This window comes from Oncorhynchus masou, chromosome 31 (assembly GCF_036934945.1).
Source record: "Oncorhynchus masou masou isolate Uvic2021 chromosome 31, UVic_Omas_1.1, whole genome shotgun sequence".
In the NCBI taxonomy this organism is placed as follows: domain Eukaryota; kingdom Metazoa; phylum Chordata; class Actinopteri; order Salmoniformes; family Salmonidae; genus Oncorhynchus; species Oncorhynchus masou.
This window is the reverse complement of record NC_088242.1, coordinates 66,392,331-66,420,253: the sequence shown is the minus strand read 5'-3', so window position 1 is coordinate 66,420,253 and position 27,923 is coordinate 66,392,331. Positions and strand designations below refer to the sequence as shown.

Here is a 27,923-nt window from a genome sequence, read left to right as displayed (position 1 = left end):
GGATTAAAGCGAAGCGATGACAGTCGTGAACGCGCATCGCGGGCTTGACGTCACTGAAGCGCCCAGGCTCTCCAGAGCGAGAGCCGCTGGTTGTGTTGGCAAAAAATATGGGAAAATTAGATAGAGGTATGCTGAGGAAATAAGGGAAAATGTCCGTATATGTGCCGTTTTCCATTTGACGCAGGATACAACAAACTGACTTGACTGACCCCCATCAGACAGAGCTACAGCACGGTAGGCTAGTTCACTCTATAAGTGATTTTCGTCATCATTGTGTTCATTTCTAAGGATTCTGCTTGACTATATCATATTTATGAATATGTATGCATCAGAATATTATGACATTTTTGGAAAGTAAATAACGGCATTATTGTTAGTCTTTTTTTAGGGGGGAGCAAATTTCTTTAAAAGAAGGAAAACCCCGTAAATGATGTTCAGCCCTACAGCAATGGAGGAAGAAAAGAATGGATATTTGAGAGGGTGCGATTGGGTGGCTCCTGTATTTAACGATGTTTTTTTTTTTAGATGTTGTCCATTACTAAAGATTTTAGACGTCTTGCCATCCAAGTTGACAATCGTATTACCTTCAGACCATTTATCAGTTTTGCTAGCAGTCTATCTTGCATCCATGAGGTTTTTATTCCCCAATGTTTAAATGGACAGCCCTTTCAGTCATAGCTAACGTAGCGAACAAGAAACAATGTAGCACGCTACCGTGCGCGATATAGGCTAGTGTCAGATCCATCGACATTCAATTTCGGAACAGTGTTACATTGCAATACATTTTTTTTCGATATTGCAGCAAAACGTTACATTGTAACGCTTGATAAGTCACATTAGCGTCATTTTTGCTCTTAGCTAGGCTGCCATTTGAAACTCCTACTAGCTATGGATACGTTTATGAGGAGTCTACAATCGAAATGGTCCGTGGTGTAATGTATCACGAATAAAGATAGTATTTGGGTTTTCATAAGAAATTCTGTACTATCGGTCGCATTTTTGGGCCCACAACTCGCAGTCATTGGATACAATTGAAAAGGGGCGCTCCTCCCTACATTAGCCAGGTGACGTGACACATACTGTACCATAACGTCCCAGCGTCCCTACTTGAAATTCTCTTTGACGCTGAACGTAAGGGGGGGGAAATCGAAATTATCTATACAAAACGGTCTTTGCAGAGTCTACTATTGAACTGTTGGTGCAGCGGATTTCACACATGTATTGATACAGTTGTACATTCATTCATAGTAGCAATAGGCCTCATTAACACGGCAATATGGGAGTTATTCCATAGTAGCAATAGGCCTACATTAACACGGCAATATGGGAGTTATTCCATAGTAGCAATAGGTCTACATTAACAATTATGGGAGTTATTCCATAGTAGCAATAGGCCTACATTAACACGGCAATATGGGAGTTATTCCATAGTAGCAATAGGCCTACATTAACACAATATGGGAGTTATTCCATAGCAATAGGCCTACATTAACACGGGGAGTTATTCCATAGTAGCAATAGGCCTACATTAACACGGCAATATGGGAGTTATTCCATAGTAGCAATAGGCCTACATTAACACGGCAATATGGGAGTTATTCCATAGTAGCAATAGGCCTACATTAACACGGCAATATGGGAGTTATTCCATAGTAGCAATAGGCCTACATTAACACGGCAATATGGGAGTTATTCCATAGTAGCAATAGGCCTACATTAACACGGCAATATGGGAGTTATTCCATAGTAGCAATAGGCCTACATTAACACGGCAATATGGGAGTTATTCCATAGTAGCAATAGACCTACATTAACACGGCAATATGGGAGTTATTCCATAGTAGCAATAGGCCTACATTAACACGGCAATATGGGAGTTATTCCATAGTAGCAATAGGCCTACATTAACACGGCAATATGGGAGTTATTCCATAGTAGCAATAGGCCTACATTAACACGGCAATATGGGAGTTATTCCATAGTAGCAATAGGCCTACATTAACACGGCAATATGGGAGTTATTCCATAGTAGCAATAGGCCTACATTAACACGGCAATATGGGAGTTATTCCATAGTAGCAATAGGCCTACATTAACACGGCAATATGGGAGTTATTCCATAGTAGCAATAGGCCTACATTAACACGGCAATATGGGGGAGTTATTCCATAGTAGCAATAGGCCTACATTAACACGGCAATATGGGAGTTATTCCATAGTAGCAATAGGCCTACATTAACACGGCAATATGGGAGTTATTCCATAGTAGCAATAGGCCTACATTAACACGGCAATATGGGAGTTATTCCATAGTAGCAATAGGCCTACATTAACACGGCAATATGGGAGTTATTCCATAGTAGCAATAGGCCTACATTAACACGGCAATATGGGAGTTATTCCATAGTAGCAATAGGCCTACATTAACACGGCAGTATGGGAGTTATTCCATAGTAGCAATAGGCCTACATTAACACGGCAATATGGGAGTTATTCCATAGTAGCAATAGGCCTACATTAACACGGCAATATGGGAGTTATTCCAAGGTAGCAATAGGCCTACATTAACACGGCAATATGGGAGTTATTCCATAGTAGCAATAGGCCTACATTAACACGGCAATATGGGAGTTATTCCATAGCAGCCTTTATACATTGGCTAGTAGAAATAAAAAATGTCAACTAACCTTTTCTTGCCGATACTTTCTTCATTCTCTATGGCAACATGGGAATTATTCCATAGTAGCAATGCCCTTATTCAGTAGCAATAGGCCTACATTAACAGGCAATATGGGAGGTTCTACATTAACACGGCAAAAATCTGAGAATCATTCTCTATTCAGAAAGTTGATTCTCAAAAAATCTGAGAATATTCAGAAAGATAGTCAAATTCATGTTTTTCCACAAAGTAAGGAGTTCCCTCCTTTAATCTGCAGGACATCTTACATTTCCCAAAATATTTTCAGGAACAAATCGGCGAGAAGTCAGAGCAAAACAGGAAAAATAACATACTTGCTTTATGAAACATAATACACAACATCCGGGACTAGCATTAGCCACTGTCGCATGGTGGGGGAAAAGGGTGTTTCATAAAGAAAGTATGCATATTTTCCCCGTTTCTTTTTGCCTTCTCTCCATTAAGTCGAATGAAGGCGAAAACCGACGCCTTTGCAGCCTGAATGGACAATGTTTTATGTACGAACCGGTCTACAGGGGATACGACTGTATAGCTGGCTGCATACATTCCCTTCGGATGGTAAGAGGACATGACTCTATCCACATCGTTTCTATGTGACACAACCGGGGCCATGTGTAGAAGTAGATGACAGTGCAACCAAAACAAAAATCAACACAAATACAAGAGGGGCTCAGGTGTGAGTGCTACGCCACTGCTTATTAATTAGTTCATTTATTTGCCACCTCTTAGATAGTTATCTCCAGTTCAGGGTTCCAGCTATATGTCTCCAGTTCAGGGTTCCTGCTATATGTCTCCAGTTCAGGGTTCCAGCTATATGTCTCCAGTTCAGGGTTCCAGCTATATGTCTCCAGTTCAGGGTTCCAGCTATATGTCTCCAGTTCAGGGTTCCAGCTATATGTCTCCAGTTCAGGGTTCCAGCTATATGTCTCCAGTTCAGGGTTCCAGCTATATGTCTCCAGTTCAGGGTTCCAGCTATATGTCTCCAGTTCAGGGTTCCAGCTATGTCTCCAGTTCAGGGTTCCAGCTATATGTCTCCAGTTCAGGGTTCCAGCTATATGTCTCCAGTTCATGGTTCCAGCTATATGTCTCCAGTTCAGGGTTCCAGCTATATGTCTCCAGTTCAGGGTTCCAGCTATATGTCTCCAGTTCAGGGTTCCAGCTATATGTCTCCAGTTCAGGGTTCCAGCTATATGGTTTGCTAACTTTCCATCTAAGTGGCAAGCTTGCTAGATCAAGTGTCTTGGTTACAGCAAATACCTCTTGGATCAAGATCCCTGCTGCCTAAATTAGTTTTGTGTGCACTACTGATAATACTGTATACCCTGGTATGGTAAAGGAATGGTATGAAAATCTGGATACCGCCCAACCCTATTTCTCACTCCATACAAAATGTGGATTTGACCATTTTTCATTATATTCTCTTGTTTTTGGAGAACCGCCTGCAACTGACCACAGACATTTACAAGATGCGTGCTTTGTTCTCAATTCGGTAGAAAAGTGTATTGGCTAAAACAGGTTCATTTGAAAAATTGCTTTAAACACGTTTTACTAGCCACGGTATAATGGCTACTGTGGAAGAATTCCCATATCACTGTTTTAATGGATATCTACACCCAGTTGGTGGGCTGTCTATATGGGAATTTCTTACTGGATACGCTCAAAGCATCTGCCAAAATGCATTGGCCCTTTGAAAAACCTTAGAGCAGGTTTTATTGCAAGATTATGCCCATGGTAGTTAGTCTGGTTTCCACTCTGGTTTCTCCTTTAGTCAGCTTGTCTTTGTTGTATTTGGAAAGGCAACAATGTAGTGTTGTTGAATGCAGAAACATGAGTATGACCTCTTCTGGAGTGTACGGTACAGACTCACCTAGAGTCTGTTTCTTCCTAGTTCCTGCCTACTAAGTTTTATTTTCTTGCCACTATAACCTCTGCTTGCTCTTTGGGGGTTACGGTCTGCATAGTTGTGACATTTGAGGCACTCATCCTACACGCTTGGTGTAGGGACCCTGGATGTACTGTCGTGGCCAAAAGTTTTGAGAATGACACAAATATTAATTTTCACAGTCTGCTGCCTCAGTTTGTACGATGGCAATTTGCAAATACTCCAGAATGTTATGAAGAGTGATCAGATGAATTGCAATTAATTGCAAAGTCCCTCTTTGCCATGCAAATTAACTGAATCCCAAAAGAACATTTACACTAAATTTCAGTTATGCCACAAAAGGACCAGCTGACAACATGTCAGCGATTACCTCGTTAACACAGGTGTGACTGTTGACGAAGACAAGGCTGGAGATCACTCTGTCATGCTGATTGAGTTCGAATAACAGACTGGAAGCTTCAAAAGGAGGGTGATGCTTGGAATCATTGTTCTTCCTCTTGTCAAGCATGGTTACCTGCAAGGAAACACGTGCCGTCATCATTGCTTTGCACAAAAAGGGCTTCACAGGCAAGGATATTGCTGCCAGTAATATTGCACCTAAACCAACCATTTATAGGATCATCAAGATCTTCAAGGAGAGCAGTTCAATTGTTGTGAAGAAAGCTTCAGGGTGACCAAGAAAGTCCAGCAAGCTCCAGGACCGTCTCCTAAAGTTGATTCAGCTGCGGGATCGGGGCACCACCAGAACAGAGCTTGCTCAGGAATGGCAGCAGGCAGGTGTGAGTGCCACTGCATGCACAGTGAGGCGAAGACTTTTGGAGGATGGCCTGGTGTCAAGAAGGGCAGCAAAGAAGCCACTTCTCTTCAGGAAAAACATCAGGGACAGGGTGACAAGCTGACAAGGTACAAATCTGTCGTTCTGCCCCTGAACAGGCAGTTAACCCACTGTTCCTAGGCCGTCATTGAAAATAAGAATTTGTTCTAAACTGACTTGCCTAGTTAAATAAAGGAAAAATAAAAACAATTCTGCAAAAGGTATAGGGATTGGACTGCTGAGGACTGGGGTAAAATCATTTTCTCTGATGAATCCCCTTTCTGATTGTTTGGGGCATACGGAAAAAAGCTTGTCCGGAAAAGAAAAGGTGAGCGCTACCATCAGTCCTGTGTCATGCCAACAGTAAAGCATCCTGAGACCATTCATGTGTGGGGTTGCTTCTCAGCCAAGGGAGTGGGCTCCCTCAAATTCTTTCCTAAGAACACAGCCATGAATAAAGAATGGTACCAACACATCCTCCGAGAGCAACTTCTCCCAACCATCCAGGAACAATTTGGTGACGAACAATGCCTTTTCCAGCATGATGGAGCACCTTGCCATAAGGCAAAAGTGATCACTAAGTGACTCGGGGAACAAAACAGACCTTAACCCCATTGAGAACTTGTGGTCAATCCTCAAGAGGCGGGTGGACAAACAAAAACCCACAAATTCTGACAAACTCCATGCATTGATTATGCAAGAATGGGCTGCCATCAGTCAGGATGTGGCCCAGAAGTTAATTGACAGCATGCCAGGACGGATTGCAGAGGTCTTGAAAGAGAAGAGTCAACACTGCAAATATTGACTCTTTGTATCAACTTCATGTAATTGTCAATAAAAGCCTTTGAACACTTATGAAATGCTTGTAATTATACTTCAGTATTCCATAGTAACATCTGACAAAAATGTCTAAATACACTGTGTCATTCTCAAAACTTTTGGCCATGGCTGTACAGTACCAGTCAAAAGTTTGGACACCTACTCATTCAAGGGTTTTTCTTAATTTGTACTATTTTCTACATTGTAGAATAATCATGAAGACATCAAAACTATGAAATAATAAAAATGTATTTTATATTTGATGTTCTTCAAAGTAGCCAGCCTGTGCCTTGATGACAGCATTGTACACTCTTGGCATTCTCTCAACCAGCTTCATGAGATCGTCACCTGGAATGCATTTCAATTAACAGGTGTACATGTTTATAGTTAATTTGTGGAATTTATTTCCTTCTTAATGCATTTGAGCCAATCAGTTGTGTTGTGACAAGTTAGGGGTCGTATACAGAAGATACCAATTCCATGTTATGGCAAGAACAGCAGTCCATCGTTACTTGAAAACATGAAGGTCAGTCAATACGGAAAACGTCAAGAACTTTGAAGTGCAGTCCCAAAAAACCATCAAGCACTGTGATGAAACTGGCTCTCATGAGGACCACCACAGGAAAGGAAGACCCAGAGTTACCTCTGCTGCAGAGGATATGTTCATTACAGTTACCAGCCTCAGAAATTGCAGTCCAAATTGCAGTTCTTAGAGTTCAAGTACAGACACATCTCAACATCAACTGTTCAGAGGAGACTGCTTGAATCAGGCCTTCATGGTCGAATTGCTGCAAAGAAACCACTACTAAAGGACACCAATAATAATAAGAGATTTGCTTGGGCCAAGAAACACGAGCAATGTACATTAGACAGGTGGAAATCTGTCCTTTGGTCTGAGTCCAAATGTGAGATTTTTGGTTCCAACCTCGGTGTCTTTGTGAGAGGCAGAGTAGTTGAACGGATGATCTCCGAATGTGTGGTTCCCACTGTGAATCATGGAGGTGGGGGTGCTTTGCTGGTGACACTGTCTATGATTTATTTAGCATTTAAGGCACACTTAACCAGCTTGGCTACCACTGCAGCGATATGCCATCCCATCTGGTTTGCGCTTCGTCCAACTGTCATTTTTTTATCAACAGGACAATTGTGTGTCGCCCTATGGGACTCCCAAACACGGCCCGTTGTGATACAGCCTGGAATCTAACCAGGTTCTGTAGTGATGCCTCCAGCACTGAGATGCAGTGCCTTAGATCGTTGCGCTACTAGGGAGTGAAGGAAAAGCAGCCAACAAGTGCTCCGCATATGTGGGAACTTCTTCAAGAATGTTGGAAAAGCATTCAAGGTGAAGTTGGTTGAGTGAATGCCAAGAGTGTGCAAAGTTGTCAAGGCGAAGGGTGGCTATTTTGAAGAATCTCAAACATACAATATATTTTGATTTGTTTTGTTTAACACTTTTTTGGGGTTACTACATGAATGCATATGTGTTATTTCATAGTTTTGATGTCTTCACTATTATTCTACAATGTAGAAAAAATATATAAAAAAATAAAGATAAACCCTTAGGTGTGTCCAAATGAGTAGGTGTGATATTCAACTTGTTCCTCATTTCATGCATCATGGCTAGATCGATATTACAGTAAAGCAGCGATGGTATGCTTTTGCCTTTCGGTGTACGGACTTTCTCATTTAGCCAACTCTGTTCCTTCCAGATCAGTCTCCTGTGTATCGACCCTCTGAATGGTCATTATCTAACTCCAAGAGCAGCTGTCACTCAGTCCCTTCTGAGATTGAGAGCGCTCAGCTGTTTCACATGAAACAAGCGCACACTTACTTCAGTTGAGTCCGTCACACACTAGACAAGGCTACATCTCCACGTTTTGGACACTGCACCTCTTCCCACCATCCAGCCGTCCACTCCTCTGCTTCAGCGAACATGTACGGCAGCGCCCGTTCCGTTGGCCGAGCGGATGCCAACCACAGCGGAGGAGGGAGAGACGCTGGGAGGGATGGGGGGAGCAGCCAGGGTTCTGGGCGCTCCCCTCGTCTCCCCCGCTCACCACGGATGGGTCACCGTCGCACCAACAGCACGGGGGGCAGCGGAGGATGTCCAGGCGGAGCGGGGGGTAAGACCCTTTCCATGGAGAACATCCAGTCCCTCAATGCAGCCTACGCCACCTCAGGACCCATGTACCTGAGCGACAACGAGGTCGCCATGTCCGACCGCGTTAACAAGAGCGGTCGGGAGATGACCACAATGGGGCGACAGAGGGTGACATACGGGTCAAGGGCGAGCGCAGGTGGAGGTGGAGGCGTGGCAGCCAGCACACCAAACATCGCCACGTCGGCCCCAGCCAACGCTGTGCTCCCTGGGGGAATGATGGCAGGTGACTCCCTGGCTTTTGGGGATCACCACATGGCCTCTACTGTGCCCCACTCCCTGAGACAAGCCCGGGATAACACCATACTGGACCTGCAGGCCCAGCTCAAAGAGGTCAGTAGCCCCAGTTGCAGCTACCTAATTTACTGATTTGCATATTTTAGTGAGACTGGAAGCTGTGATGTCATAAGGACATTTTGCAATGACACGTTTGACATGTACCGTATTTTGAGCAGCGCATCCAGTTTGACTTTTGCATAGTGTCTGCCATTCCAAGGTTTGTGTGAGAACGTTTCGGTGCAGAGTGTGTGTGAGTGAAAGTCAGACGGTATGTTTGACTGACTGAGTCTCCTTGTCCCTCAGGTTCTGCGGGAGAATGAGTTGCTGTGTCGTGAGGTGGAGGTGAAGGAGAGCAAGCTGAGTTCCTCCATGAACTCCATAAAGACCTTCTGGAGCCCTGAGCTGAAGAAGGAGAGAGCCCTAAGGAAGGACGAGGTGTCCAAGATCACTGTCTGGAAGGAACAATACCGCGTGGTGCAAGACGAGACACAGGTTAGTGTGGGTGATATTTTACATCCATGTAATTGTTAAAGAAAGAATTGGGGGCAATTTACTACCTCGAGCAAAGGGAAGGTTAGAGCCTATTGGCTGTGTGTGTGACAGGGGAGAGACGTAGGCTCTAACCTATCCTATAGCTATCGGCAGTGTGTGTCTGAGGGAGGATGTGTAGCTTTAGCAACATCAGCTAATCCTCTTATATGCAGCTATGTGCTCATGCTACAAACTGTAGATGAAAGAGGGGTGTTAGTTTAATGGCTGCATAAGTCTGTACACAACATCCCCCTTTTGTTAAAGGAATGGGAGGATGTAGTGAGCAGATATGAGAGGAAACCTGTGAAAAATGAGCTTCAGATTGAGCTAGGGGGATGTTACAACGCTACTGTACCTGCCATAGAGAGAAAGTAAATAATGGAAACAGCAGAACAGCCTCTTGGGGATAAGACGTAGAGTAAATAGCAGGCTCTTGGGAAAAGCATATAAAAGCAAGCGTTTAGTCCCCCCCATCCCCCTGTGTGTGTGTGAGAGAGAGAGAGCAAGCTTTTAGTTTCCTCACATTGCTGTCTTATGTGGTGACAGCTCACAACTCAGCATACTGAAGACGAACTTGCTAATCAGAGACCGAGGGCTCTATTTTTGGCTGCTGCTACGGCGGTGCGAGTACCGAACACACGGTAGTTTGCATTTTCAGCATGTAAAAACTGGCCCCATGTGCCAGGTTCATGCCTAATATCAGCTCACTTGCGCTGAGGTGGGAGAGATGGCAATGTTTGAGGTGTGTCCTTAAAAACAAGCACAAAATGGAATTTAATGCGGTGCATATCGGGAGATTTAAGACCAATGAAAAGCAGGTAGGTCTTAGGAGTAACACGGTTGGTAATGGCATGGATTTTGTGAGTGGAAGGGCAACCAACCTAGCCGTGACGCACAGTGCCCTTGTGCTCATCGAACAAGAGAGGGGCCGTAGGTAGCCTTGTGGATAGAGCGTTGAAAGTTTGCTGGATCAAATCCCCGAGCTGACAAGGTAAAAATCTGTCGTTCTGCCCCTGAACATGGCAGTTTACCCACTTCCCCAGTAGGCTGTCATTGTAAATAAGAATTTGTTATTTAACTGACTTGCCTATTTAAATAAATGAAATAATAAACCAAGCATATAGCCTCCCCTCAATTAATGCTGCTTTCAAGCCTGAAAGGGTTTGACTCGTGAGAGTGCTTTGAAATTAATCTTAATCTCCAACGCTTTATTCAAATATCAAGTTTGGGAGCAGCAAAACAGTGAGCCAACATCCCCTTTTTATGTGTTGCTTAGGCCTACATTATTTTAGCCAGCTCTCATTTTGAGTGTGTGTAAACCACCTCCAAATAGGCTACATGTGTCCATATGCCCATCACCAAACGAGATATGAGATGATGCTGGTGCCCCTTGTGTTTAGAACTTCTTTTCCTCGAACAATTGCTTGTTTTCCATTTCACATGATTAAAAAGCATTCCCTCCGTAGGCTACCCTCACCCTAGACCTATAGGCCGTAACAACACATGATTAAAAAGCATTCCCTCCGTAGGCTACCCTCACCCTAGACCTATAGGCTGTAACAACACATGATTAAAAAGCATTCCCTCCGTAGGCTACCCTCACCCTTGACCTATAGGCTGTAACAACACATGATTAAAAAGCATTCCCTCCGTAGGCTACCCTCACCCTAGACCTATAGGCCGTAACAACACATGATTAAAAAGCATTCCCTCCGTAGGCTACCCTCACCCTAGACCTATAGGCTGTAACAACACATGATTAAAAAGCAAGGCTACCTTCACCCTAGACCTATGAACAACACATGAAAAGCATTCCCTCCGTAGGCTACCCTCACCCTAGACCTATAGGCTGTAACAACACATGATTAAAAAGCATTCCCTCCGTAGGCTACCCTCACCCTTGACCTATAGGCTGTAACAACACATGATTAAAAAGCATTCCCTCCGTAGGCTACCCTCACCCTAGACCTATAGGCCGTAACAACACATGATTAAAAAGCATTCCCTCCGTAGGCTACCCTCACCCTAGACCTATAGGCCGTAACAACACATGAAAAAGCATTCCCTCCGTAGGCTACCCTCACCCTAGACCTATAGGCCGTAACAACACATGATTAAAAAGCATTCCCTCCGTAGGCTACCCTCACCCTAGACCTATAGGCCGTAACAACACATGATTAAAAAGCATTCCCTCCGTAGGCTACCCTCACCCTAGACCTATAGGCCGTAACAACACATGATTAAAAAGCATTCCCTCCGTAGGCTACCCTCACCCTAGACCTATAGGCCGTAACAACACATGATTAAAAAGCATTCCCTCCGTAGGCTACCCTCACCCTAGACCTATAGGCCGTAACAACACATGATTAAAAAGCATTCCCTCCGTAGGCTACCCTCACCCTAGACCTATAGGCCGTAACAACACATGATTAAAAAGCATTCCCTCCGTAGGCTACCCTCACCCTAGACCTATAGGCCGTAACAAAGACTGGTTCAACAGACGCCCGTCATGTCTCTTTCATCCTGTTGGTTTTATGATATCATGGTTCTGACCCCAAGCTATTTAGAAATATTGTTGTAAAATAAAAAAAAGACTGATTTTGTTTTAATTTGATTAAAAAACCAACTTATTAGAATGATTCCCCGTCCTAGCTTTGTGATGAGATCGTCCAGCTCGCATGCAATGTCATTTAGGAACCGTCTGTTATTTCTGGTGTGAATGCCATCTGTAAGATGGCTCCATTATGTTTCTGAAACATATTTGGGAGCAGTATAACGGTTGATGTTCTCTTTATATTGGAGTTTTGTCCAGCTTCTGTGAAAAGTTTGATCTGTGTAAAACCTTCCATTGTCTGCATTGCCTTATATTATGCTCATGGGAACAATTTATGGTGCCTGTAACTATATTTATGTATAGCCTATTTTAAAACAAGTTTTGATTTAAATTTTATTTGAATTTTTCGCTCTTTTTAGGCCTTGTCAGTAGTCAATTTAATCTTGCTTATTGACTACATTTGGCATGTTCTTGGCTCAGACATAATGCAATTTACAATTCTTGTCTTTCATAATTTGGTCCGTTATACTTGGGATGTGTAGTGTCAGCGTTTGTTGCTGGCATGTCATCCCTAAGTTTGCTTATCTTGCCACTGAAAAAGTAATTAAATAGTTTGCAATATCAGTTGGTTTTGTGATGAATGAGCCATCTGATTCAATGAATGAAGGAGCCGAGTTGCCTTTTTTCCCAAAATTTCATTTAAGGTGCCCCAAAGCTTTTACTAGCATTCTTTATATAATTTATCTTTGTTTCATAGTGTAGTTTATTTTTATTTAGTTTAGTCACATGATTTCTTAATTTGGAGTATGTTTGCCAATCAGTTGGGCTGCCAGACTTAATTGCCATACCTTTTGCCTCATCCCTCTTAACCATACAATTTTTTTTATCATCAATCCAAGGTGATTTAACAGTTTTTACAGTCATTGGTTGGTTGGTTTTCCTGGATATGGCTATTATATTGTGATCACTACATCCTATAGATTTGGATACTGCTTTAAAGCAAATATCTGCAGCATTAATAAAGATATGATCAATACATGTTGATGATTTAATGCCTGTGCTGTTTGTAACTACCCTGATAGGTTGACTGACAACCTGAGCCAGGTTGCAGGCAATGATTACAGTTTGAATTTTTTTCCTGAGTGGGCAGCTTGATGATAGCCAGTCAATATTTAAATCACCCAGAATATATACATTTCTGTTGATATCACATACATTACCAAACATTTCACCCACATTATCCAGATACTGACTGTTAGCACTTGGTGGTCTATAGCAGCTTTCCACCAGAATGGGCTTCAGGTGAGGCAGATGAACCTGTAGGCATATTACTTCAACAGTATTTCACATGAGATCGTCTCTAAGCTTTACAGGAATGTGGTTCTGAATATAGACACTCCCTCCGTTGGCGTTTGTCTTTTCGGTAGATGTTATTAACCATGTATTTCTACCACTGTAACATCATAGGTATTATCTAAGTGAGTTTCAGAGATAGTCAGAATATGAATGTCATCTGTTACAAGCAAGTTATTGACTTCATCTTAGGCTACATATGTTAAAATGGGCTACTTTTTTAGTGCTTTTCTGGGTTGTTTGATTGTTTTTAATGCTTTACTGGGAAGCTTATCAGAGGTAGACTTACTCATGTTATTTACATTGGAGCTGATAGTGCAGGGTGAGCTGCATAAAGATGTCTTCCTCCGATTGCACACCGCCTCAGTGCTAACAGTGAAACTCTGGTTTATAGGCTCATGATTAAATGCGGAAGACACATTTCAGTTGGACAACTGACGAGGTATCCCACTTTCCTTTCCCTATATTAGTAGGAAGGCTATGTTTTAAAAATATATTTCAATATTGAAGCCATTCAATTACTTAGAACAATGTGGACTGCAAACTTGGTCAACATATTATGCAAAGATGGGATAGGCCAACATTTTGTTTCTGTAGACTATTTAATAAACTAGGCTATAAAAGACTAACATTCGAATTGGAATTGATGACAACACGGTACAGAAGACTTCAAATACACAAGTTGAATCAACTGCATATTTAGCCAAGGAGCACATTCTGATTGGCTAGTGAGGGGTCAAGCCAACTTATTTATTCATCAAAACTCCTACTTTAGCAGTCAATGGCATTTGATTCTTACCCCCTCCTGTCTCCTTGGGGTTGTGCCAAGTTCAATTCCACATCAGGTGCTTTAAACACAGCTACCCGCCTCTCTGTTTCTCCTGCTCTTCAGAGTGAGTGAGAGGAGACGCTGCCTCTGCGTTTAGGATAATGCCCAGCTCAGCACCCCATCACTGTGTGTGTATAATGTGTGGATGCTGGCAGGGGGATTTTCTGCACTCCAACCTTCTGTCATCGTGTGTGTGTGTGTGTGTGTGTGTGTGTGTGTGTGTGTGTGTGTGTGTGTGTGTGTTAACTAGCAATAGCAATCCTGGTTTAACAGGAGATTAACTGTATGAGAAATGGGGATCAATTCTGTTTCAGAACTAGTGTATTTAGGAAATCATCTATAATCCAGATGTCTGGAAAACATGGATGATTTTTCACTTCATGTTTTGGACTTCATTAATCAAATGAATGTATTTCCCCTCTGAACACTGGCATCCTGACATGAGGCATGTCTTTAATGATTAATGGCCTGATCTGGATAATTTGGTGTTTCTTTTCCTGCCCATTATGCCCTGCTGAGTCACACACACACACACACACACACACACACACACACACACACACACACACACACACACACACACACACACACACACACACACACACACACACACACACACACACACACACACACACACACACACACACACACACACACTACGGGAGAGTGGCTGTGTGAGGGGGCTGACGGTTAGACTGACAGGGTAATTACCCAGATGTCTGTGCAGTGGGGGGCTGACAGTCTGAAAACAGCCATCTATAAATTAGAGCATTAGAAGCTAGTGAGGCTACTGTAGGGCTAATCAGCGGGTGCTTGAATTTAAAGATGGCTGTTTTCAGACTGTCAGCCCCCTCACACAGCCACTCTCCCGTGTGTGTGTGTGTGTGTGTGTGTGTGTGTGTGTGTGTGTGTGTGTGTGTGTGTGTGTGTGTGTGTGTGTGTGTGTGTGTGTGTGTGTGTGTGTGTTGCAGCTCTTGCCATCCCAGTAGAAAATAGAAGACATTGATCCCCTTCATCCCCAGTGATAAGTGACTGCTATTAGTCTCAGAATGTGTGGCGAGCGCTGTAAAATGGCTGTCATCTTCCATCTCCTACAGTAGTACGACTGATACTCAGCTATTTTATATTGCCTGTTACTCACTAAACATCACTCGCCTCGCCACTTACACCATTTGTCATGTCAGAAATGTTAAAAATGCTTAATTGGCTCATAATAAAGTGGATGTATAAGAGATTTGTGGTAAGATAGGGAATGAATACAAATGGGAGGGAGGGATAAATATATAAAGAGAGAGGGAGGGAGTGTCAGTGTTGATATGTTAGTGTTTATCGTATGTTTGACCCATATATAGCATTGTACTGCAGTGTGTTGTGCTGCAGAGCTTTGCCTACTGTGTGTGTGTGTGTGTGTTCTGTTTAGATCAGCTTGCTGTATCCAATCTCTTAAACACCTCTCTGTTGTCTCTTCTCATGAGGGAGAGGAATGGAGCGAGGGATCAGTGAGTCAGACTTAGTCACTGGGTCTGGGAGGGGCGAGGAGGAGAGAGGATGAGGGAACGTGTGACAGAAACGGGAGGGTGAGGAGGGGAGTGAAAGAGAGAGCGAAGGAGAGTGCGAGGGATATTGACACAGACTTGTCTTTGTGCTGTTGTCTGAAACACCTCCCAGCTGATCCAAAGCAGAGAATAGAGCACAGCATTGTATTTCTGTCACATAGCTACTCTGTCAAAGAACTGTGGCAGTACAGGCTGCAAACAATGAATGCTGGCTGAATGTGCTTTTGCTCTCTGTATTTCACTACGTGGGAAGCCAAAATGTCCTGATTGAGTAGGTGGTGCATTTGTTGCTGTACCCACCGATCCTTCCCTTCTCTACCCTTTCCTCCCCTTTTTGATACATATAACTTCTCCCCCTATCTCTTGCTCTCTCTCTAGCACCTCCACATGACCGTCCAGGCCTTGCAGGATGAATTGAGGATCCAGAGAGACCTGAACCAGCTGCTCCAGCAGGACCCCGCCAACCAGGGTCGCGAACTGGCCCTGAACTCTGAACCCACGGAGGAGAACTACCGGCGGCTTCATGGGGACCACGAGCGTCAGGCCAAGGAGCTGTTCCTGCTCAGAAAGACCCTGGAGGAGATGGAGCTGAGGATAGACACCCAGAAACAGACCCTGGGTGCCAGGGACGAGTCCATCAAGAAACTGCTGGAGATGCTGCAGAGCAAAGGTGGGTTACTGGAACACAAACAGCGACCCATATTAGTCATTTTCCAATGTTAACGCATCTTCTAAATGACCATATTGTTGTATCCCAGGGCCGTCGGCTAAGGCCTCAGAGGAAGACCAGGAGAGAACCAGGAGACTGGCTGATGCTGAGATGCACAGACACCATCTAGAGTCCCTACTGGACCAGAGAGACAGGGAGACGACTGCTCTACGAGAGGTGAGGGACACTGGGAGAGATGAGGAGGAGAGAGGGGAGACGGAGGAAGGTAACACACAGAGGGGCTTTAGTTGGGTCACAATACAAACCATTTGGGATTGAGTGTTGTGTAGTAGACAATGTGTATGAGTTGTGACAACCTTGTTCTCTTTAGGAGCTGCATCGTCGATACGAGGGAACCCCAGAGTCCACCAAAACCAAGGCTCTACAGACAGTCATCGACATGAAGGTACCTGTCTCTGTGTGTGGCTGTGTCTGTCAGTGTGTTTGTCTGTGGCATAACCCCTTATCTCTCCGGTGTGTGTCAGGATGCTAAGATCAACTCTCTGGAGCGAGGTCTGAGGGACATGGAGGAGGAGGTGATGATGCTCAAGTCCAACGGCCTGCTGAGCTGTGAGGAGAGACAGGAGGATATGAAACAGATGGAGGTCTACCGCAGCCACACCAAGTTCATGAAGAACAAGGTTAGACCAGTTCCCATTGGTCTGAATTCAGTTGCCCTTGCTTCATAATTCAGCTCAATATCAATCTGTTCTATAGTTGTTCGTGTTCTCATTATGTTCTCTTCATAGCCATGCACTCCTTCCTCTCCCTCTGCTCATCACCCACTACTTCTCTACCATTCCTCTTCTCCCCTCTCCTGCTCTTGTTTTCCCTCTTCCTCCACCTCTCTCTCTCTCTCTCTCTCTCTCTCTCTCTCTCAGATGGACCAAGTAAAGCAGGACATGTCCAGGAAGGACACAGAGCTGCTAGGTTTACAGACCAAGCTGGAGACTCTGACCAACCAGTTCTCTGATAGCAAACAGCACATCGAGGTCCTCAAGGAGTCGCTGACTGCTAAAGAACAACGAGCTGCCATCCTACAGACAGAGGTACACACACACACACACACACACACACACACACGCACACACACACAGAGCCAGTATGCTGAGCGGTTCCCCTCTGCTGGCCAGGTGGATGCGTTGCGTCTGCGTCTGGAGGAGAAGGAGACCACGCTGAACAAGAAGAGTAAACAGATCCAGGAGATGTCTGAGGAGAAGGGCACGCTAAACGGAGAGATCCACGACCTCAAGGACATGCTGGAGGTCAAGGAGCGCAAGGTCAACGTCCTGCAGAAGAAGGTGGAGCTTGACTATATATCACGCTGTATAATGCAAAAGTCATACTACGTCCTGTTTAGTAAGCGTTTTGTGTATGTTTTTCGTCTAGCTCACCTAATTTTGTGTGTGTGTGTTCAGATTGAGAACCTGCAGGAACAGCTGAGAGACAAGGAGAAGCAGATGAGCAGCCTGAAGGAGAGAGTGAAGTCTCTACAGACAGACACCTCTAACACAGACACAGCTCTTAACACACTGGAGGAGTCCCTCGCTGAGAAGGTACACACACACACACACACTAGAGTCCTACATTGGTCAGTTTTATGGAGCCACGCCTACCACATCAATTCCGATACCTACCTGACATCAGGACAGGTTGTTCTCCCAAAACCGACCCACGCGCTTAGAATTGTTCCCGAGAGCCGGTCCATTACCCACCAAATTGCATCAATTTATTTAATTGTTTTTATGACTCCAGACAGTAGACTATTCCTTTTCCCTGCTAGAATGAATTTGTCTCCATGTCTATTCAACAGTTGGATAAAAGAAACCATGTGGCACATTGATAACTCAAATAGCTTTGAATGAGAGCCTTCTTACCTAAAGAAAGCTATAGGCTTAGCCTACATAACAAAACATGACCTTTGCATTCAATATTGTTTTGATTTTCAAATAGTTTAATTGAAACTTAAATAAATATTTGTCCGAAGTTAATATAGCCCACAAAAATACGTAAACCTTTTCCAGTGTCACCGGTCAAATGCAAATTATATGGCCAGTGCATGTGAATGAAAGTCTGAATTGCGAATGCCTCTGCACATGGACAAATTAAAATGTTTCAGCCCCAATAACGGACAGTTCCCTGCTCCACACTCTCACTGTGGCTGGGTCTGGCACCGCTCACACAATGGGATTTACACCAATAAAACAAGATGCTGGGTTTGTACAAATTGTATAATCATGATTTAAAACATTTCTGACCCGCAATATAATTGTTCTGAACTGCGAGCCAACCCACGGGTTCAAGGAGTGCTTTCATTCCACCCGCCAGCAGATTTTTTGTTGTTGTTGTGGGTCACCCGTGGGGAACCTTCGGTGGGGAACCTTCGGTACCCGATGCAGTGCTCGAACACACACACACACACACACACACACACTGTCCAACTCCGGCAGAGACTCAGGTGTTTGTACTCTCATATGGACTCTGACATGACGCCTCTGTAGGAGCGCATCATCGAGCGTCTGAAGGAGCAGAGAGACAGAGACGACAGGGAGAAGACTGAGGAGATCGACAGCAACAAGAAAGAACTGAAGGATCTGAAGGAGAAAGTCAGTCTGCTGCAGGGAGATCTGTCTGACAGAGAGGTACACACACACCCAAAATGTAGTGACACTGTTGACACAGTTTTTTAGTTTTTTATTATTATTTTTTCAAAACGCTATATCAACAAATGTTTCACATTTTGGTTTTCATAAAAAAAATGTTTTAATTAAAAGATTAATAATAATTTGTGTTGTTGTTGGGAAAAACACGATATATCCATTGTTTAGTTGGAACGGAATGTTCATATCCTGTATATTTGACTGTGATACGTGGTTGTCTCACCTAGCTATCTTAAGATGCATGCACTAACTGTAAGTCTCTCTGGATAAGGGCATCTCCTAAATGACTAATGTCAAATGTAAATGTTTTACATAGAGGTCATATAATTGTATAGAATTATTATTTTTTAAATGTAAATATTGATATCACAAATGTATAAAAAAAATGTAATGTAGTTATTTGTTACATTTTACTATGTAAAACCAAGCAGTACTCCTTATTTCCCTGAGAGTGAGTCATTTACACTGAGTGTACAAAACATTTCCATGACAGACTGACCAGGTGAATCCAGGTGAAAGCTATGATCCCTTATTGATGTCACTTGTTAATTCCACTTCAATCAGTGTAGATGAAGGGGAGGAGACAGGTTAAAGAAGGATTTTTAAGCCTTGAGACAATTGAGACATGGGTTGTGTGTATCATTCAGAGGGTGAATGGGCAAGACAAAAGATTGAAGTGCCTTTTGAACGGGTATGGTAGTAGGTGCCAGGTGGACCTGTTGTAGTGTGTCAGGAACTGCAACGCTGTGGGGGTTTTCACGCTCAACAGTTTCCCGTGTGTATCAAGAATGGTCCAACACACCCAGCCAACTTGACACAACTGTGGAAAGCATTGGAGTCAACATCCCTGTGGAAAGCTTTTGACACCTTGTAGAGTCCATGCCCTGACAAATTGAGGGCAAAAGGCGGGGGTGCAACTCAATATTAGGAAGGTGTTCTTAATGTTTTGTACACTCAGTGTATGTAGCATTTAGCAACAAAAAAAAACATGATTATTTGTCTCTGAAATGAAACCATCAAGTGATAGACATGTATTTGTTTCAAACCTGTCATTGAACAACCCCATGCCATGATTAGTGAAAAACACATCCATTTCATAATTTCTTCAAACAATAAAAGCTAATTTACCAACATTTCTGAAATGGATTGATAGCATTTTGGAATGAAACTCTTTAATTTATGAACCCCCTCTCCCTATCCAGACCAATCTGTTGGACCTAAAGGAGCATGCATCATCCCTGGCCTCCTCGGGGCTGAAGAAGGACTCCAAGCTGAAGAGTATGGAGATCTCTCTGGACCATAAGAAGGAGGAGTGTCTCAAACTGGAGAACCATCTTAAGAGGGTGAAATGTTGCCTCTAGACAATGATCTAAGGCCATGTTTACTTACTTGTCTGATCATAGAAAAAAAATGTGCCTGACTGTGTGTGTTTTCAGGCCCAGAATGCGACTTTGGAGGCCAAGGCGAACACGGAGCTGTCGGAACGCATCACCTCCCTGGAGCAGGAAGTGACCCGACACAGAGAGGATTCTGGCAAGGCTCAGGCGGAGGTGGACCGGCTGCTGGAGATCCTGAGAGAGATGGAGAATGAGAAGAACGACAAGGACCGCAAGATCAATGAGCTGGAGAAGTATGTGTATCTTTCTCTGACCCTGACTCTACTTGTTTGTGACTAACTCAGTCTCTGTAAACAGCACTTTATCTATATACATGTGTACCTGGTCTAATGTAGGTGTTTTCCTCTGAAATACCACACCGTCCTCCTCTTCTCCTTCCTGTCATCTTGTCTTCTTGCTCTCTGAATCTGTTTCTCTGCCTTCTTGTCTTTATGCTGGAACTCTCTCCTCTCCAGTCAGTCCTCCAGGTTAGTAACACGTTCTCTGCTCTGTCTACTGGCTGGACTTCCTACCTTCCCCCACCACCCCCACTCTCTTTTAATCTCAATTGCTTTTGCTCTCCCTGCCCTCTCACTTTCACCACTCTTCACTTTATCCCACTTCACCCTCTCTAACACCCTCTCCCTCTGTGATGCTTTAGTGTTATGAGTGTAACCTTATGGGAATGTCTGTAACCCAGTCCTCTTGTGTCCCATGGTGCCTTGCAGGCAGACCAAGGACCAGAGTAAGAAGGTAGCGTCCCTGAAACATAAGGAGCAGGTGGAGAAGAGTAGGAACGCCCGACTGGTGGACGAAGCTAAAAAGAGAGAGGACAACATCTCAGAGAGCTCTCAACAGGTCAAGGTAAGGGGTGTGTGTGTGTGTGTGTGTGTGTGTGTGGGTGTGGGTGTGGGTGTGTGGGTGTAACACTGATATAGAAAGCTCTTCCTGTTGCACAATTTGTTTTCGACATACAGAGCCAGTCAAAAGTTTGGACACCTACTGATTCAAGGGTTTTAATTTATTTGTTACAATTTTCTAAATTGTAGAATAGTAGTAAAGACATCAAGACTATGAAATAACACATATGGAATGACGTAGTAACCAAATAAGTGTTAAACAAATAAAAATATATTTTAGATTTGAGATTCTTCAAAGTAGCCACCCTTTGCCTTGATGACAACTTTGCACACTCTTGGCATTCTCTCAACCAGCTTCACGAGGTAGTCACCTGGAATTAATTTCAATTAACAGCTATGTCTTGTTAAAAGTTAATTTGTGGAATTTATTTTCTTCTTAATGCATTTGAGCCAATCAGTTGTGTTGTGACAAGGTATGGGTGGTATACAGAAGATAGCCCTTTTTGGTAAAAGACCAAGTCCATATTATGGCAAGTCAGCTCAAATAAGCAAAGAGAAACAACAGTCCATCATTACTTTAAGACATGAATGTCAGTCAATCTGGAAAATGTCAAGAATTGTAAAAGTTTCTTGAAGTGCAGTTGCAAAAACATCAAGTGATATGATGAAACTGGATCGCATGAGGACCACCACAGGAAAGGAAGACCCAGAGTAACCTCTGCTGCATGACCTCCAGGCGGTGTAAGGGTTATTTGACCAAGAAGGAGAGTGATGGAGTGCTGCATCAGATGACCTGGCCTTAACATTCACCTGATCTCAACCCAATTGAGATGGTTTGGGGTGAGTTGGACTGCAGAGTGAAGGAAAAGCAGCCAACAAGTGCTCAGCATATGTGGGAACTCCTTCAAGACTGTTGGAAAATCATTCCAGGTGATGCTGGTTAAGAGATTGCCAAGAGTGTGCAAAGCTGTCATCAAGGCAAAGGGTGGCTACTTTGAAGAATCTCAAATCTCAAATATATTTTGATTTGTTTAACACTTTTTTGGTTACTACATGATTCCATGTGTGTTATTTCATAGTTTTGATGTCCTCACTATTATTCTACAATGTAGAAAATAGTACAAATAAAACCCTTAAATGAGTATGTGTGTCCAAGCTTTTGACTGTTACTGTAAATATCCTTTATGTAAAATGTCTTTATCTACCTCAGTCTTCTCTCCCCTCCCATCTAGGACTCTCTGCGGTTGAAGACTGAGCGTATCGAGGAGTTAGAGGAGGCTCTGAGGGAGAGTGTTCAGATTACAGCAGAGAGAGAGATGGTGCTGGCACAGGAGGAAGCTGCCAGGAACCACCAGGAGAAACAGGTACACATGCACAAACACCTGGAGGAGGTGTTGGAGATGAAGTGAAACGCGCAACACAAGGGTACACACGAAAACACATGCACACATGTGTAACACAAATACAGCTTCTATATCCTTTCTCCTCTCATCCTATCTGCTGGCCACTTTTCACTCTGTCCCTCCCTTCCTACCTGCTGTCCCACCTTTTCTCAGTTTTCTTGTCTCTCATTTTCTCCTGTCTTCTCTGTTACTTACTGCCTCTCAGAAGCACTCACACAAACCAATGCATGAGTCCAACCACGTCCACTTTAAGTGGTCTAAGGTATGACGTAATGATCCTCCTCTGTTGTATTTCACCCTTTTGGATCAGTAGCTCTTTAGACCATGTTATCATGTACCATTTACCTACTATTCACTTTGAAATGACATGGTGTAAACTAAACCAGAACCATCTGATACTTGTTTCTTGTGACGCCAATCTGTAACTTGTTGGTAACCAATGATACCAACATTGCACCTCAGAGAAAGTCAATAGTTATTATTTAGCAATGTTGGGTTGTACTATTAACCATGTGACTTCTAAGTAAATGTCAGTTAAATGAAAGTACCACAGTGAAGTCGTACCTTTTATTGCTGTTTAGATCTGTCATTGGAGCCCCTTGTTGTACGTTCAACACCTCAGTGGGGTTGGATCCAGAAACAACCCCTAGCCCTGTTCACCATATTGCTGGTCTATTACCCATCAATCTGTTCAGATTTGCACTAGTACCTAGGTGCTATAGGGTGTAAGAGCTAGTGCCAATGGGATAGGGTGTACGAGCTAGTGCCAAGGGGATAGGGTGTACGAGCTAGTGCCAAGGGGATAGGGTGTAAGTCAGGAATCATCAACTAGAGCAGCCGCGGGACCATTTTGTTTCTTTCGCGGATGTTCAGGGGGCCGGAATCTAATTACAAATCATTTGTCGACTGCAAATTCACCACAAGAAGCCCAAACTGATGTAATGTTTGACTAAATAATTTCAGTCCTTGCTTATATTTGTATATAATCATGTGTGTCTCTCTATTTTGCGTGGGAATACTTGGGAACAGATTTACAAAATTATATAACTTGGAGCTGATTTCCTGACTTTTTTCCAGTCTTTTATGTCCAACAATGAACATTAGAAAACTTATCGGTGGCAAACATTTGGCCTGCAGTCTGCCAGATGGGTAACACTGGTGTAAGGGCTAGTGCCACGGGTGTAGGGGCTAGGGGTTCTTTCTTGTGTGCCTTTGATTGACAGCTCATCAAAATGGGTCTGTACTTGAGGAAGGTTATGTCTTTGAATGATAAACATAATCTAATACATTTTCACACGCTCTGCTTGTCTTTGTATTGTCTTATTTTTATTATGTGTGCGTGTGTACAGATTGAGGAGCTGCTGGGGGCCATGGAGAAGGTCAAACAGGAGCTGGAGTCTATGAGGGCCAAGCTATCATCTACCCAACAGTCCCTGTGTGAGAAGGAGACTCACCTGACCACTTTGAGGGCCGAACGCAGGAAACACCTGGAGGAGGTGCTGGAAATGAAGTAAGACACGCACGAAGACACACGCATCATACACTGTATATACACCCATTCCCTCCACTTTCACATTTTGCAACATGTCTGCTGACTTGGTAGTCAAGTAATGCTGTAATACAGTCAGGTAATAGAATATCCTGTAAATGCCACCCTGTAATACCTCCTTGGTGCAGACAGGAGGCGCTGCTGGCAGCCATCAGTGAGAAGGACGCCAACATTGCCCTGCTGGAGCTGTCCTCGTCCAAGAAGAAGAAGACGCAGGACGAGGTGGCTCTGCTAAAGAGAGAGAAGGACCGTCTGGTACAACAGCTCAAACAGCAGGTCGGGAACAATCCCTCGTCATGTTACCTAGGTCCAGCAACATAGGCCTCTATTAATTTACTTCCTCTACTCATCTCCTTCACCTGAAATGGGGGGAGACTAAACAGACCTCAGACAGTTTATAGGTATAGCTTTTAACTTTGCAGCAAGTGCCAAAATCAAAAAGTAGGCATCCATAAACTTCTCTGAGCTGTCTGCTCAATGCACCATGATTAGGGTGGCAGGTAGCATGGCGGTTAAGAGCGTTGGGCCAGCAACCAAAAGTTTGCTGGTGCAAATCCCCAAGAAGACTAGGTGCGAAATCTGTCTGTGCCCTTGAGCAAAGAATTTAACCCTAATTGCACCTGTAAGTCGCTTTGGATAAGAGCTCTCTCTCTCACTCAGACTCAGAACCGTATGAAGCTAATGGCAGACAACTATGAGGATGACCACTTGAAGACCGCTCCCGACCAGACCAATCACAAACCTTCTCCAGATCAGGTGGGTACACAGTCAACCAAACAGAATCATATTTTTTGCAGTTGAAGTCTATCTAGATGCTATTATTGCGAGACCACACGTGTAGCTTAACCAGAATATACCATCTTTCGCCAGTATATAAAGTTATCACGGCCGGCCAGGTTTTCGGCTGGGTTTCTGTACAGCACTTTGACATCAGCTGATGACAGAAGGGCTTTATAAATACATTTGATTGAAATTGGATTTGGCAGCCACCTATGGCGGCAGATTGATGAGGGCGGCATCTTCTGAACTAAACTGACCTAGACACACCTCCAACAACAAATAAAACCTCACGTTATTCTGCTCAAATACAATGACAATTTCTCTCAACCAGCCAGTGGCATATGGGCTTTTTAGGTGATCGCTGGTGCCGCTCTGTGATAAACAGTGGCCACTTTGTCAAAGGTAGGGGCCCAAAATATTTTGCTTCTCCAGCGTGCCTCTCCAGGGTGCTGTTGAAGAGACTCATCGCTGCGGCGCTCCACCAACGTTCCGTCAAAAAAATAATCTAACATAACTCATGTAGCAGATATAGAGTAGGGTTTCCCAAACTGGGTGAACTTTTTGTTTTCTGCCCCAGGACCGAGTTTGGGAAACTCTGATATAGGATATGGTAGAAAGAGTATGTGGCCTTTTCTGTAGCTTTCAGGCTGGAGATAAAATATATGACAATGTAATGAGATGGACACTTTTTACATCATGCAGGTTTCTCCGATCAAATAGCCTAACTAACCTAAATGGTGCTCAATCAAATAAAATATGTGCTGTAATTTTAACAAACAACATATCCTAAAAACAGGACCGGTCAAACAAAGTAAAATGGACAAAATGGAATGGACAACCACAGCTGTTGTCCGGGAGTTTCACCCCTTTGTCATGATCAATGGTTTAAAGTTTGTATCTGTACAAGCTGATCATAGTGAAAAATAAAATACTTCTGCTTTCCCCGCTGTGTAAACACATTGCAAACAGCCTCACGATAACTCCTGATAAAGTAGAGTAGCTGATATTCAGAACTTAAATAGCCAAATTGATTATTCACAGGTATCAGGACTAATAAAGCCAATACAACAGCCTGTTTTTACAAACGGTGGTCCTACCACATGAATGGGCATTCATAACATGCAGACATGGTAGGCTACACCTCAGTAAGCACGGACTGACGCAGATGCCTTGTGGACATCTTTTTTTGGCATGGTCCAGACCGGCCTTGATTTCAACGTCCACAGACATTGATTTTTGGTCAGTTTTCTGTCTCGCACTCCTATTTTTCTCTGTCACACTCTCTCTCTCTCTCTCTCTCACACACATATACACTAACCAAGTGTTTTTTTCTAACGCTGCAATTGGCTAAACCATCTGTCCAATAGGATGATGAGGAGGGTATTTGGGCATAGCCAACCCCGCGCCCCCCTCCCCTCTCTCTCAGCCATTTTGTTCAGAAGGGTGAGAGCACAAATGAATGTCCGAGTCATCTGTCCATTTTTTCAACACCTTCCTGGCATGTATGTCCGTCTCTCACTCCATCGTCAGTGTGTCCCGTTTTGCTCCTCCATTTTGTTTTGTCATCCGTTTCTCCTCTCACCGTTTTATGTTGGTGCAGTGAGTTGGTCCGTGCAGTGTTTGGTACATGTCATCTGTTCTCATATTTGTATTTTTTGCAGGAATGATATTTCTGTTGTTACTGTGTTACCTTGGATGGTGTTTCTGTGTTTGTCTGCCCACCATGTACTGTAGCTTGGACACTGTTTGTGAACAACTGAGTCAATCAAATAGGCAGACACACACACACACGGCACACTTCTGTCCCACATACCAGACTCCACAATCTTTTCTCCTTGTGGTCTAATGCATGTGAGATGCAGCCTTTTTCCTCCTCCTTCTGCATGCTCCATGATTTTGGTTTAGCATGGTTTAGTCTCTGAAAACACACAGGGACCGAATGTCATTTTTCTTATCTCTCTCTTATCCAATTGGCTCTTCCATTTCTTTCTCCCTTTCCTCTCCCCCTTGCATTTCTCCCCTCCAGATGATCCCCCCTCTCCTGTCCCTGAGTGAGAATCGCAATAAGCTTAAGCTCTACATTGCCCACCTGACTGACCTCTGCCACGACCGAGACCCCAGCATCCTCAGCGTCCTGACCCCACCCCCCCACTATCACCACGCCAACCCACCAGCCTGGGAGGAGGAGCTACACAAGATGACTTTGGAGCAGGTAACAGAGGAGTCCCTCCCTCTGGTGTTTTCTTTCTCTCTTGTTCCCCGTCTCTATCTTTCTTTCTGTGCTCTGTCATATCTTACTCTTAACAGAAATGAGTGAAGTTTTTAAAGCCTCAAGGGAGATGGTGGGGGAGGAGAAGTATGCTAACTCATTATCTCTCCCTCTGTCCCTTTTTCTCCCCCCTCCCTTCCTCCTTAGTTGGAACTGGAGTTGGAGTTGTGTGAGAAGGAGAGCGGGGAGCTGCAGGAGTATGCCAACTCAGTGCTGCAGCAGATCGCTGACTACTGCCCTGACATCCTGGAGCAGGTGGTCAACGCGCTGGAGGAGTCCTGCTGAACTCTCACCTTTATAGACCACCCCCTGATGACCCCAGGACCCTGCATGAGCTTCAGACAACCTTCCTCCCATCTATCCACACGTGATCTTGGCGGAGGGAGGACGGAGCGATCATACTACACCCCCACATGCTCAATTCTCATTCCTGGGGAGATTCACCAGCCTGAGGAGATGATGATGATGATGATTAACTGATGAAGAACAGTCACACAGTGGGCTAATGGTGGAAGGATGTAGATGCATGCTGGTCATGGGTTGTGTTCAGTAGTGCACATCGCACAAAAACGTTTTGAAAGAGAAAACAAAGTTAAGGTAGCACCATTTTTTTCAAAGTTTTTGTCCCTACTGACACAATCGTTGTTTTCTCTTTGTATCTAAACCAGTGTTTTTTCTGAATGGTGGGGAGTCATGGCATGGAAATGTTTAGAAACCAGCGACCATTAAAACAAAAACATTTAGCATATATTATGTGTTATTTCCTATGTTTGACATTAAGAATCTCCTATGTGAGTTTCTGGACAACAAAACTTTTCCCATTTCCCCTCAAGCACCCAATGAG

General features: G+C 43.8%; 1 protein-coding gene across 4 annotated transcripts; it reads left to right on the top strand.

The window, feature by feature from the left end:
- The first annotated feature begins 54 nt into the window (after positions 1 to 54).
- LOC135524291 (ELKS/Rab6-interacting/CAST family member 1-like) lies at positions 55 to 27,827 on the top strand. Of its 4 annotated transcripts, none has more exons than XM_064951710.1 (20): positions 55 to 234; positions 8,142 to 8,704; positions 8,954 to 9,142; positions 15,852 to 16,143; positions 16,232 to 16,359; positions 16,514 to 16,588; positions 16,668 to 16,823; positions 17,064 to 17,231; positions 17,316 to 17,483; positions 17,601 to 17,738; positions 18,684 to 18,824; positions 20,045 to 20,185; positions 20,279 to 20,472; positions 20,947 to 21,082; positions 22,311 to 22,442; positions 23,831 to 23,991; positions 24,159 to 24,306; positions 24,691 to 24,786; positions 26,837 to 27,022; positions 27,227 to 27,827. In XM_064951710.1, the coding sequence occupies exons 2-20, from the start codon at positions 8,147 to 8,149 to the stop codon at positions 27,362 to 27,364; spliced, it is 3,345 nt and encodes a 1,114-aa protein (XP_064807782.1). In that variant the 5' UTR covers positions 55 to 234; positions 8,142 to 8,146; the 3' UTR covers positions 27,365 to 27,827. The 4 variants fall into 4 exon arrangements, with proteins under 4 accessions (XP_064807782.1, XP_064807781.1, XP_064807779.1 ...); XM_064951709.1 differs by having other exon boundaries at positions 8,121 to 8,704; XM_064951707.1 differs by having other exon boundaries at positions 7,923 to 8,704.
- Positions 27,828 to 27,923: the final 96 nt, after the last annotated feature.

Bases quoted from the DNA above. Each gene is read 5' to 3' on its own strand.
- LOC135524291 (XM_064951710.1), top strand. From the start codon at position 8,147: ATGTACGGCAGCGCCCGTTCCGTTGGCCGAGCGGATGCCAACCACAGC. The intron at 16,824-17,063 runs GTTAGACCAGTT...TCTCTCTCTCAG, and splicing joins CCAAGTTCATGAAGAACAAG to ATGGACCAAGTAAAGCAGGA. The intron at 17,739-18,683 runs GTACACACACAC...ACGCCTCTGTAG, and splicing joins AGGAGTCCCTCGCTGAGAAG to GAGCGCATCATCGAGCGTCT.